The sequence below is a fragment of the Podarcis tiliguerta genome, assembly GCF_965153285.1.
Source record: "Podarcis tiliguerta genome assembly, chromosome: 14".
NCBI classification, from domain to species: Eukaryota; Metazoa; Chordata; class Lepidosauria; order Squamata; family Lacertidae; genus Podarcis; species Podarcis tiliguerta.
In genome coordinates this window covers 20585568-20599512 of record NC_139547.1, presented here as the reverse complement: position 1 = coordinate 20599512, position 13945 = coordinate 20585568, and the positions used below count along the sequence as shown (strand labels likewise).

The 13945-nt window shown below is 43.9% G+C and overlaps 1 protein-coding gene across 2 annotated transcripts in view; it reads left to right on the top strand.

Annotated features, from left to right (window-relative positions):
* Window positions 1-13945, top strand: part of AGBL1 (AGBL carboxypeptidase 1) — a 388355-nt gene that overhangs the window by 22560 nt on the left and 351850 nt on the right. For both annotated transcript variants that reach the window (XM_083411906.1, XM_083411907.1), the window contains exons 2-5: window positions 813-876; window positions 1555-1701; window positions 2554-2685; window positions 7454-7547. In XM_083411906.1, the coding sequence (XP_083268032.1) occupies window positions 813-876; window positions 1555-1701; window positions 2554-2685; window positions 7454-7547 (437 nt within the window). The remainder of the gene's footprint in view (window positions 1-812; window positions 877-1554; window positions 1702-2553; window positions 2686-7453; window positions 7548-13945) is intronic.

Below are 13945 nucleotides of genomic sequence, written 5' to 3'. Positions count from 1 at the left end.
CTCCAAGCTGGGCTGGGAAAGGCTTCTGGTCTGTAACCCTGGACAGCTGCTTCCAGTCAGCATAGACCAGGGTTTCCCAAACTTGAGTCTCCAACTGTTTTTGGACCACAGTTCCCAACATCCCTGACACTGGTCCTGCTAGCTAGGGATGATGGGAGTTGTAGTCCAAAAACAGCTGGAGACTCAAGTTTGGGAAACGCTGGCATAGACAATGCTGAGCTAGGTGGATCCCTTTACCTTTTTTTAAAAAAATCTTTGGGTGGATCAAATGATCTGAGCCAGTATAAAGAACTTTCCTGTGTTGCTACAGTTTATGAAGATATTTGCTATAATAAACTTGTTTAGTTTTCAGGTGCCAGAAGACACTCGGCTGTTTTTGTACTCTTGATTTCTCTTACCATCCCAGCAGCTCTTAAATGTGGATACCAGCAAAAGCTCCAAGACAGTGACGAGTGATCACATGCCAGGCGGCATGTGACACATGAATCCTAGAATTCTAGAGTTGGAAGGGACCCCGAGGTCATCCAGTCCAACCCCCTGCAATGCAGGAATCTCAACTAGATCATGCATGACAAATGGCCATCCAACCCCTGCTTAAAAGCCGCCAAGGAAGGAGAGTCCGCCACCTCTCATGGGAATCTGTTCCACTGTTGAATACCCATCATTTGTCTCTTCTCTGTGGAACTTCTCTCCATATTCCATTTTACCCAAAGGGTTCATAAAGCAGGGGAGAGGGAGAGAGAGAGCGCGCTTTGTGTATTCCTTTTTGGCATGCACCATAGCATTTACAACAATGTGTTTACATATTGCAGAGTTCCTATGATAAGGATGTGATTCTGAATATCCTGGGTGTTCTCACCTGCCTCCTTTCTGTTGGTAAGTGGAAAAGTGAACATTTCATGTAGTGCATTGCCAAAAATCCCTTCCCCATCAATTAATGAGAAAAGAAATATTGCATTTGAATATTAGAAAAAGGGAGGGAACTTTTTCAGTAAAACTTATGGGTTGGCTTTTGTTTTTGTTTGTTTCACTTTATCCTTTTTTCTTGGGTGGCTGATGAGTTTTGTGAGTGCTCTTTTATTCATTCATTCTACAAATCATGACACTGTTTTCACTCTTGTGCAGTCTTTCTGGGTGTCCTCTAGTGAATGCTGGTCCATTAGAGTGAATGGGGGATTGAGGTCAGATGGACTCAAACTGAAAATCTATATTATTATTGTTATTATTATTAGTCCAACAGGCTGAATTCTGATATTATTATTATTATTATTATTATTATTATTATTATTATTATTATTATTATATAATAAAATATAAAAACATAATAAGTTTTAACTTACTCTCAGCCCTATTGCATCAAGTCTCCTTTACACCGCTGAGAGGTGACTGTGATTATGTGGCATACAGATTGTTGAGATAAGTAAGTAAATAAAAACTAATGTGAAAGCCACTCTGAGTTTAAAGGGGTCCTGTTGGACTTGAATATTTGCTTGTATGTTTATGTGTGGTGGGGAAAAGACTTCGCAACTATTCCATTTTCTTGCTTCCACTTAGGGACGAACAGGAGGCTTCACTATACAATTAGCAAAGGTGGCAGCGAAGCACTTCTGCAGGCTCTGGTGAATGCGACACAAACTCCCACACCAGACTATGACATCCTCTTGCCCTTGTTTCGCCTGCTGGCCAAAGTTGGCCAAAAAGGTACAGCTGCTGAACCATGGGTGCATGTCCATCAGTATTGCGATGCTGTGTTGCTAGCTGTGTCATTGCGTCCCACATAGGGATGTGGGTGGCGGTGTGGTCTAAACCACTGAGCCTCTTGGGCTTGCAGATCAGAAGGATGGCGGTTCGAATCCCCATGACGGAGTGAGCTCCCATTGCTCTGTCCCAGCTTCTGCCAACCTAGCAGTTCGAAAGCACATTAGGGCAAGTAGATAAATAGGTACTGCTGTGGCGGGAAGTGTGCGTTTCCGTGTGCTGCTCTGGTTCGCCAGAAGCGGCTTAGTCATGCTGGCCACATTACCTGGGAAGATGTCTGTGGACAAACGCCGGCTCCCTCAGCCTGAAAGTGAGATGAGCGCCACAACCCATAGTCACCTTTGACTGCACTTAACCATCCAGAGGTCCTTTACCTTTTAGCTTTTACCTTGTACTCCACATCTCAGAGTGAGATATTTCTGTCACCCCAAAAAATATGAGGTCCCTAGTAGAAGCACTTTGAACTGTCAAAGCCACAGAGGTAGTATTCAGTTGTGTTTCCCTCACTGAGGCTTAGACCAGGGTGTGGGGTTGGGGCACCTAGGAACCCAGGAAGCTACCTTACTTTGAGTCAGACTTTTTTTTTAAGGCAAGTCTATCTGGACACTTGGATGTTGATGTGTTTTAATCTCTTTTCCTGTTAGTTTCAATTTTTTAAAAATAAGTCTGAAAAATGTTTTTCTAGATAATTTTGATATTTCTTGAAAATTGCTAGGAGGTTTGACTGCGGCATTCAATTTTTTTGTTAAAAAATAATCAAAATCATTTCCTCCTCCTCCTCCTGCTGTCTCTCAGATAAGAAATTTGGGCTGAAGGCACAAAGACTGGAGGTGATTGATATGACACTCAGCTTGGCAAGGAAAAATCTAAATCACCACCAGAATCTCACCCACTGCCTTTGGGCACTGCATGTTTATGCCTCTAGTGGTGAGTATGCAATCACTTCCCCTTCTTCCTTGTGTGCGTTAACAGCCCTTTCCTCCCATAATTCCATGGAATGATGCTGATCCACAGTCCTACTCCTACCCCCCCCCCCAAATCACTGGATAATTTCTCTTTTCTCCCTTTATCTGTCAAAGTGGTCCCCCAGCCCAGTTATACTGCCTGCAAATAGAGTGGAGAATTTTGAGAAGCAACTTTCATTTAGGAGATGGCTGGGGGGGGGGGGCTTCTTCTAGCAAATTCTGGGTCCCCACTGAAGATTTCCCTTCCATCTGGGATGATGGGAGTCACAATCCAGAACATTGTGACAATACAGTGGTACCTTGGTTCTCAAACTTAATCCGTCCCGGAAGTCTGTTACAAAACCAAAGCGTTCCAAAACCAAGGCGCACTTTCCCATAGAAAGTAATGCAAAACAGATTAATCCGTTCCAGACTTTTAAATACAACCCGTAAAACAGCATTTTAACATGAATTTTACTATCTAACGAGACCATTGATCCATAAAATGAAAGCAATAATCAATGTGCTGTACTATAAAATAAATAAAACAGCATTGTAGATGATAAATTGCTTTTCTTCCCTGCACTGATGATAGTCATTGTTTGGATGGGGGGCTTTTATCCATTTCCACAGTCACACAATCAAACAAACAATCAGTAGCTGAACTGGGATCCACACAGTCACAAAAACAAATTAACTGAAAAAGCCTCAAAACAAAAAATGCAAAATAAATAGCAAAAACAAAAGCACCAAATATAAGCTCCAAATATCACCTTAGAACACTGCAATCAGAAATGGAAGGCTTGAATTACAATGGGGGGTGTGTGCGTGCAAATTAGCAGCGCAACAGGAAACACAGGGGGACTCAACACAGAGCACGTTCAGCTTCTGAAAAAACATTCAGAAACTGGAACACCTACTTCCGGTTTTGCAGTGTTCGGGTTCCAAGTTGTTCATGAACTAAGCTGTTTGAAAACCAAAGTACCACTGTATTAAATAGCACTGTATTAAAAATTCAGAACCCAAACTTACTCACACCGGCACTTCTCAGCTTCTGGACCATCATAGGCAGGCAAATTAGTGGTGCCATTGTGATCACCTACAATTATGACCAGGGTTGGTAGAATGTGGCATCTTTTAAAAGAGAGATGGCTAAGCTGTGGCCCTCCAGATATTGGTGGACTACTGTTCCCATCACCCCTGGTCATCAACTATGCTGGCCGAGGCTGATGGGAGTTGGAGTTTAGCAACCTTAGTGGGTCATAGGTTAGCAAATCCTTCCATCCCCAGGCTCTTCATCAGTGGGTTCTCAAAAGGACGTGCCAATGAATCATCCAGACAATGCCAGCCCAAGACCCAAAGGTCTTGCTGCATCTTCCTGCTGTTATCTATTCCACCTTCCCCTATGGACACCACTTGAAGGAGGTTATGAATGTAAGAACAAAAGAGGAACCAATTGCCTATCTGGTCCAGCATCCTGTTTTCACCAGATGCCCGTGGAACCCCCACAAGCAGGACCCAAGCCTTCTCCCTCCTGTAGTTTCCAGCAAGTGGTATTCAGAAGCATTTTTGCCTCTAACCATGTAGGTGGAAGTTTGGCCAGTAGCCATTGATAACCTTCCCCTCCATGAATTTGCCCACTCCTTTTTTAAAGGCATCCAAGTTGGTGTCCATGCCTGCCACTTGTGGGACCAAGTCCCATAGTTTAACTATGACCTGCATGATGAAGGACTTTCTTTTATATGCCTTGACTCTTCCAACATTCAGCTTTTCTGGGTGTCCACAAGATCTCACTGTTATGAAAGATTTCACCCTGCTTAGTGGTAGGTCTGCACATGATTCTTTCCGGCAGAACGACTGGTGATTCTGTCCCAAATTTCCGGCGTCATCAGTCTTTGCCAACTGCTCTCGCTGCTCCTTCTTGACCTCCTCTAACCTAGTGGTTGTTTCCCCTTTGGAGAATCCTAATTGGGCCACCAGCCTTTGGCATGGCTCGACAAGCTTAGCATTTCAGATCTTCCCCCTGAAGATTTAATGCTACTGGCTGCTGGCCTCGTGGGTTTCCTATGTGTTTACAGGAGCCCCACTGGCTTCTCACTATGGACCTTCCTGGGAAGGCTGCCAAGCATGTTCTTCCAGCCCTTCTGAGATAAGCATTATTTGAAAGGTGAATGTAACAGAGATGGCACTTGAAATGCATCTGGATTTAGATTGCAGGGTGCTTTATCCACAGCCCCCCTCCATGTGCCTTGCAGTGTCAGGGTCCTTGCTCACACTTTGCCTGGTTGCCACATGCAGCAGAACGAGGAGCTGGAATGCTGAGGTGCAAGGCCAGATTTAGGAGCCAGCAGCCACTTGGGATGCCTAACTCGAAAGTGTGTGCCAAGCTTAGTTGTGGGTCCTGCTGCTGTCATGGCAGAAAAAATATGGTACAAGCACTTGAGAAGCTGGCAACACTGATCTCTCTGTGTGGCCAGTGTCATAACCTCCAGTATTTCTCCGATGAAAATAGGGACTTGCTATTCAACAACAACAACAATGACAATTTTATTTATACCCCACCCATAGAACTGGGTTGCCCCAGCCACTCTGGGTGGCTTCCAAAATATATAATAAAAATATATTAAAACAGTAAACATTTTTAAAAATCCCTATACAGTGGTACCTCTGGTTAAGTACTTAATTCGTTCCGGAGGTCTGTTCTTAACCTGAAACTGTTCTTAACCTGAAGCACCACTTTAGCTAATAGGGCCTCCTGCTGCTGCCATATCTCCGGAGCACGATTTCTGTTCTCGGTTAGCGGAGTCTGTAACCTGAAGCGTATGTAACCCGAAGTACCACTGTACAGGGCTGCCTTCAGATGTCTTCTAAGGTTTTATAGTTACTTAGCTCTTCGGCTCGGGGGCTGCATAACTTTATAGCCTCCAACTTTTCTCCAATGGAAATAGGGGCATTCTGGGATCAAATCAGAAACTGGGACAGCTTCTCTAGATCTGGGACTGTCTCTGGAAAATAGGGGCACTTGTAGGGTTTGCAGTGTTGTGTTAATGGCTGCGGTGTTGTTCTGCAATCGTGGGAATATTTACGACACCAGGGCCCTTTCAACAAATGGTGTGAACGTGAAGTTTTGTGACTGGGTACATTCCTGCAAATTTATCATCTTAGATGGCAAGGGAGAAATCATGAGGGCAAATGGTTTATCAAAGCTGAGAAATGGGCCACCTATGAGAGTATGCGTTGCAGAGGACTCTGGTTTATGTTCTACCAGGGCTTGTCAGGGTGGTACCTTGAGTGCAAGTGTGCCTACCAGTACCTCATATTGTGCAGAATTCTCCACTCAAAAATCCACAATGGGTGGGAGACTGTTGTTAATCTGGTGATCTAATCCATAATAGTGCATATTCCGTTTAGTTTGATTGCTTTGTCAATGCTACTTCATAGCTCATATGCAAATTATATCCAATTGATTTAAGTCGCTCTAAATGTAATCATATTTTATGTTGTTTTGTATTCCTATAAATTCAATTTTCTCTATAAGTTCTATAAGATTCATAATTTCATTTTCATTTCACTTAAGCTTTGTATATTAATAAACTGAGTGATTTGTTTCACTTGGAGTCTGGTTCTTATGGGCAGGCTTTAGTCCTTATTCCACTGGGTTGCTACTGAGCAAAAACGAATCGTGATTAGAATCGATTGATAGTCCATTGCATAGTGTGCCCTGATGTTGATTGGATCACCAGATTAAAAAGTGTTTGTTCTTCCTGCTTGGTTCCTGTTTGTACTGGCTTGACCTCTCTTAAACACCTCCATAAGAGCTGTTTTGGGACTGGCTCGCACAGCATTTCCTCAAAATTCCTAATGTGTCCAATCCACTGGCTTCCAAAGGTTGGTATTCCTTTTTCTACACTGACTGAACACAGAGTTCACACAGAGTGCTGGCCACAAGTCTGCCATTTTGAGATATGACTAAACCCCAATACACCCAACTTTATCATGTTGCTGAGCATAGCAGGGAAATATCTTCCTGTAGTGGGCAAACTCTTTCAGGGAAGTTACAGAACACCTGACTGAGTAATTCCCCAGGTTTCACCAAAAGGGCTGATTCCAGATTTGAAGAAGCCTTGGGCAAAGTGTCCTCTAATGAAGACTGGGAGCCACCGCATTAGTGTCCTCCATTGCCCAGAGCAATGCATTGTGGGAAATAAAAATGGCCACGGCTTTCCAGGCCCAGTGCCTGGTGCTCATCAGTGTACAAGAAAAAGGATTATTATAATGGGGCCCCAAGGACAGGCATCAGTTCTAAGCTCTGCTAGGGCCCTAGCATCCACCTGAGAGTACCACCTGCGGACTCTGGGCCTGTTCATGAACCCACAGTTTGAAAACTAGCAAGTCAAGGGGCAGGATAGTGGGGCCAGATGGATAAATGCTTCAACCCTTTAAGACTGCTCTCATTCCCTTACAGATTTCTCTCGGTCTGAAAAGAGGTTTTTATTTTTGAAATATGTTTGGATGTTTTTATTTGTTTTAAACTGTTTACTGCTATGTAGTTTGCCGCCCTGGGCTCCCTTGAGAGGGAGGGCAGGATAGAAATTGGATAAACAAATAAAAAATAATAATAAGATTGCTGAGAGAGCCAGAAATTTGTTAACAACCCCAGAAGCCCACTTTCTTAGGCTGTGATTCCAAAACCATGCTATTCCCCTCCCCTCCAGTTTTAGCCTGACTGCCTATTTCCTTCCTTTGCACAGTTACCGTGGGAACGATGTTGGGAGTGAATGGAGCCATGGAGCTGCTCTTCAAAGTCATTACACCTTACACCAAGAAACACACCAGAACGACAAGGTAGTGGGGGGACTTTCTGGGATACCTTCTCTGGACGTGTGTGTGTGTGTGTGTGTGTGTGTGTGTGTGTGGCAAATGTATTAAGACCAAAGTGACAGGCTGGGGAGTGAACAGAGGTAAATGTTCCCCTTATGCTAAGGTGCCAGCCCAAATTAAGCCAAGGCGTTGATGTCCACATGCATAAAGGAAATCAGACTATTAGCTCACCGAGCTCAGATATGTCTCTACGTCAGGGGTAGATGCTCCAACTCCCATAAGCTGCAGCCAACATCAGAGGTAGAATCATAGAAGTGTAGAGTTGCAAGGCTAATCCAGTCCAACCCCCTGCAACGCAGGAAACTCAGCTAAAGCATCCATGACAGGTGGCCATCCAACCTCTGCCGATAAACTTCCAAGGAAGGGCAGTCCACAACCTCCTGAGGGAGACCGTTTAACAGATGAAAGGAGCTACATCTGGCCTACATCTGGCAAACATCATGTTGCCTATGCTTTGTCTACATAGGCTGGTCATTGCTCTCTAGGGCTCCAGACAGGAGCATTTCCCAGCCCTGTCTGGAGATACAGTGCATTGTAACTGGGAATTTTTGCATGCAAAGCCATGAACTCTACCGCTGCGTTGCAGCTCGTCCCCTAAATGTCATGGAAACAGGAGCAGGAATTGGATAATGAATGGATAACACAGTAAGCTGCCTTGCAGATGCATCTCCCACTAAAAACCTCAAGGGCCAGAGAGACGCTGTTATTTATTTATTTTTAGTGCCTTTTACTCCCTTGCCAAGTCTGAAAGCTGCTGTGACTCTCCAATGTGAAGTTAAAATTAGCCACACAGCTGTCTTGCTCTGGTCCTGTCCCCAGCCAGTTCCCAGAGCGAGATTTATAAGGCGTGCACGCCTTATAAAAGAGAAGGTGCACGTGACCCAGAGCTGCGCCTGCTTCTGCTTCTCCTGCTGCTTTGATGTGGCAGGAAGCAAGAGGAGAGGCGCGCCGAGAAATATCAAAGCTCAGGACATGGGCGACTGTGGGAAAGATGTGCTGAAGATGGACAGATGCAAGAAGAACATAGCGCCCCTGAAGAATAATACCAGCGATGCTGAATCATCACAACAATAATAACAGCAATAATAACAACAACACAAGAAGAACATTGCACTGCAAAATTACAATTGTGATAATGATGATGATAATATGCCAATAACAAAGATGCCCCTAAGATGGCTGGATGCAAGAAGAACATAGCATTGCTGTATAATGATGATGATAGTAATAGCTACAGCAATAATAATTTGTATAAAGGTAAAGGGACCCCTGACCATTAGGTCCAGTCATGACCAACTCTGGGGATACGGCGCTCATCTCGCTTTACTGGCCAAGGGAGCCGGCGTACAGCTTCCGGGTCATGTGGCCAGCATGACTAAGTCGCTTCTGGTGAACCAGAGCAGCGCACGGAAACGCCGTTTACCTTCCTGCTGAAGCGGTACCTATAGATCTACTTGCACTTTGACGTGCTTTTGAACTGCTAGGTTGGCAGGAGCAGGGACCGAGCAATGGGAGCTCACCCCATTGTGGGGATTCGAACTGCCGACCTTCTGATCAGCAAGTCCTAGGCTCTGTGGTTTAACCCACAGTGCCACCCGCGTCCCTAATAATTTGTATAGCAATAATAAAAACAATACTGTAGTCATTGGTTCCAATAAAGGTGTTACTCTACCCGGTGCACTCCAGATGTTTTGGACTACAAGTCCCATCAGTATCATAGGGCTGTGCTGAAGTAGGCAAAACAGCCACACTGGCTGGGGTTGATGGGAGAAATCTGGAGAGTGCACATGTGCATTTTATGCAACGCTGTGTCCTCTTTTTCTTTCGCCTGGTGCTGGAAAAGGCAATGCAGAATCGCCATGAAATGAATGTTTCACCTGCACCTAGCATACTCAGGCAGCTGTCAGGGCACCCTGCTGCCTTCTAGGTTTGCCATGAGTCCTAGTTTACAGAGGTCAGTCTCCAGTTTGAAGGAGCCCTCTCTTTGAAGGGGTCTCTGGCCCAAGCCCAGTTTAAAGATGAAGCATCGTAAGACAGGAGAGGAGGGACACCAACAGTTAGCAGGACCTGGGCAGCAAACTGAGTGAACAGTCTTCCCCACCATGCATTTTCTTTTTCTCAACAATGCCTGTTCAGCCACATAGAAAAGAGATGGCTCTTCAATGGAACATTCGTTTCATGGCAATTCTGCATTGCGTTTTCCAGCACAAGGGCCACATTCCCTTCTGAACAACCTCCCGAGGGCCATGTGCCACAGGTGGACAGGATCAGAGGCAAAAGTGGGTGGAGCATTTTTTATTAATTTAAATTTATTTATTAATTAAATATATATACTGTTTGATTGTAAACAAACAAACAAACAAACAAACAAGCAAACCTCAGAGTGCTTTAGAAAAGAATAGGATAATAAAATTAGGAACAAAAACAGTTTAAAACAGTCATATAAAACATTAAAAGAATAACTAGAAATCAATAATAAGCCAAAAAGATAGAAAGAAAGAAAGAGAGAGAGAGAGAGAGAGAGAGAAAGAAAGAAAGAAAGAGGAAGGAAACCCAGGCTAAAATGCATGTCAACATTCTACATATCTGAGTAGACTTTCCTAAAGAAATATGTTTTTAGCCACTTCTGAAAAGAGTGCAATGAAAGTGCCTGCTTGGTGTCAGTGGAAGGTACCATAAGGATCATCTAGTTCAATGCCTTGCAATGCAAGAATCTCACCCAACATGGGGCTCAAACCCACAACCCTGAAATTAAGGGTGGATCTACACATAGGAAAAAACAGTATTAATAAGTCAGAAATTAGATTGTCATAAGAATTTTTTTAACAAAAAACCCCTATGTAAAATTGTGTATAAAAATGTCCTGCTCTCTGGTGCCATCTGGTGTTGCATGTTTATAGCACATTCAAATTGTTGTTTCTTTGCTAATGTAGCTGAGTCCCAAGAGTCTCATGCTCTACCAACTGATAACACTCCTCTCTACTCTCCATCCAGGCAAGCAAGAGGCATGCTCAGAACCTTGAACTCTATAGGTGTGTCTGGTTAGAGTTTAGAGGGCTTGATAGAGAGACTTGGAGTGCTGCATTTGAGCCCCAATTTGGGGTCTCCCACTACTGCTGTATTTAGTGGTTATCTCTGCTGATTTTGAAGTCTTTGTTGTGCTCCAGTTGTTGTGTTCCTGTTGATTGCGTTCTACTTGTTTCTGTTGTTTCAAAAACATATTTTTAAGGTGGGGGAGGGATGGGCTATCAATGTTTTAACAAACAAATAATAAAAGTGACAAGACTGAGTTGCAATCCTCAGCAGCCACATCATCAAAATAAAACTTGCAATTCACTCAACAGCACAGCAAATACATATAACGAAACATCAAAGGACATTAACCTATCAAAGAACAGATTAAAAGGGGGGGGGGGAATAGAAAGAGCCCGAGAAGCACCTGGAGCCAAACATTCACATAAGATAGAGTTTGGTTCTTCACCTTTATTTTTCAAAGTTTCTTCCGCAAGACAGCATTTATCATAATGAAAGATTTTAATGCCACATATTAATGTCATCGTATCTGCTTTCAATTCATGTATTACCTTTGTAAGAATTCAAGATACTCCCATTACTTATCTCCGGTCGTAAGACCGTTCTTCACATTATAACTTGCATTAATGAGCACATCATTTCCACATCTATCTTCTCCTTTTCCTCATTGTTCCAGAAGTGTAGAGAAAGGCTGCCAGAGTTTTACAGAGTTGCCTTTTCCTCAGTATTATTTTCTCTCTGAATCATCATAATCCCCCTCCAACCCCACAAAACCCCACAAACACCCCTTAGGTCACTTTTCTTCCACTGAGCCAACATATTTGGCACACAAGGTGTTCAGTATTTATTCTCATTGCATGTAGATCAATGTATCTTATCTGCAGATTCATGAGCTTAATGTAAAAAGATCAGATTCCTGTCAATTCTCTGTTTCCTTCAAATGTAGTGATTTGTTTCTCAAAACGTTTGATCAAATTTTCTCCACCAAAGATTACTTCCATACACACCCCACCGATGGTGTGTAACACAAACCTCATTCATGTGGCTTTTGAATGTGTGCAGATTGCAGTAGCTGGGACCATCTACCATGCAGCTAAGCCTTGCATGCTCATCCTTTAGGGAACATTACATTCCTACATACACATACAGTGGTACCTCGGGTTACATACACTTCAGGTTACATACGCTTCAAGTTACACACTCCGCTAACCCAGAAATAGTGCTTCAGGTTAAGAACTTTGCTTCAGGATGAGAACAGAAATTGTGCTCTGGCGACTAAAGTGGTGCTTCAGGTTAAGAACAGTTTCAGGTTAAGTACGGACCCCCAGAACGAATTAAGTACTTAACCCGAGGTACCACTGTACAGTCATACCTCATGTTACATTTTCTTCAGGTTGCATGTTTTCAGGTTGCGTCCTGCAGCGACCTGGAAGTGCCAGAAAGGGTTACTTCCGGGTTTCACCGCTTGCGCATGCGCAGATGCACAAAATGATGTCACGTGCATGCACAGAAGCGGCAAATTGCGACCCGCGCATGCGCAAACGCGGGTTGTGTTCTGTTCATGTTGTGAACGGGCCTCCAGAACGGATCCCATTCACAACCAGAAGTACCACTGTACAGTGGTACCTCAGTTTACAAACTTAATCCGTTCCGGAAGTCCGTTCTTAAACCAAAGCTGTTCTTAAACTGAGGCGTGCTTTCCCTAATGAGGCCTCCCACTGCCAGTGTCCTTCCACCATTCGGCTTCCATTTGTAGACCGAGGTAAAGTTCACTAACTGGAACACTACTTCCAGTTTTGAGGAGTTCGTATACCAAATATGTATTTCGTAAACAAGGCTATTCTTAAACTGAGGTACCACTGTATAGAGCGGGGGTTGTCAACCTGGTCCCTACCGCCTACTAGTGGGCATTTCAGGATTCTAGGTGGGCGGTAGGGGGTTCTACGGCACAAGCTGAATCCTCCTTCCATCGAGCACTGGTGGGCGGTAAGGAAATTTTACCATCAAGAAAGATGCATTAGTGGGCGGTAGGTGTAAAAAGGTTGACTACCCCGGTATAGAGTGATATGGAGTGCTATATCCAATTAAGGCCACATTCACATGACACATTTAAAGCACTATGATGCCACTTTAAACACTTTAAAAGAATATTGGGAAGTGTACTTTATTAAGGGCACTGAGAGCTGTTAGGAGACCCCTATCCCCCACCCCTGAGTTACAATTCCCAAAGTTGTTGAACAGTCAGTCCCTCTCTACAAGAAACTCTGGAAATTGTAGGTCTGTGATCAGAATAGGGGTCTCCTAACAATGCTCAAGATCCTTATAAAAATGTCAGCTTCAAGGATTCTTTGAGGTCAATTGACATGAAGGGACCCAAGTTATTCATGTCCGTTAATTTCAAAGGGTCAATTCTGAGCAGGACTAGCACAGAGTACAACCCATTGCTTATTGAGCAGGAAATACGCCCAATTCCCTCTTTATGATATGAACTGATTAAATGCATGGTGAATGTGCACAATGACTAGTTGCTTTGCAAATTAGCTGCTCAACTCACATCACCTCTAACGTATCTATTCCTGCCAATTTAGGATTATGTTTCATGCACCTGATGGAGTGCACTCTGGTCTGTGAAAGCTTATCCCATAATAAATGTGCTAGGGTGGGATTAAACCTAGCCAGCCCTGTCAGTGTAAGGAAAAGCACGAGGACTTTTCTGCTTGCTCATTTCGGCTTTCCCCCTCCCCCTCCCTGCCCCCAACCCCAAATTCGCTCTGGGGAGCGTCAGGAGAACCCCCCAAACAGTGCAGGGGATCATTCTGTCTGGCAGACTGGAATGCATCTGCAGATGGAGCAATTGGAAATGTGTGATGTTGAATTCTACCCTTAGTTGAATTCCACGAAACTCCTTCCTGGTTTTTGCCACAACACATGTAACACTGTCATCCTTCTGGTAACATTTTGCTCTCTCTGGTTATTCCAAATCTATAAAGTTACAGTTTTGGGCCACAATCCACCCTGCTTTATTTGAGAGCTGAACAACCATCTGATCATACAACTTCCTTCCTTTTAAATATCTGGCCATGTATTTTTCAGCGAACAAGACTCGGGGATGTAGACATTTAGTATTCAAAGCTGAAGGCAACGAGCAGTTCAATGAATGATACCCACGTGTGTCCTAGACATTCAAAGCATCCTAAGGAAAATTCCTCTTTGATTTATGTGCTGTGCCTCTTAAGAGCTGGGGTCACGGCGTACGTGCATGCGCGTGCTTTTGCAAAGCGGTGGGCCTGGAAATTCATTGGCTCTTGAAGTGCATGGCCTCAGACAGT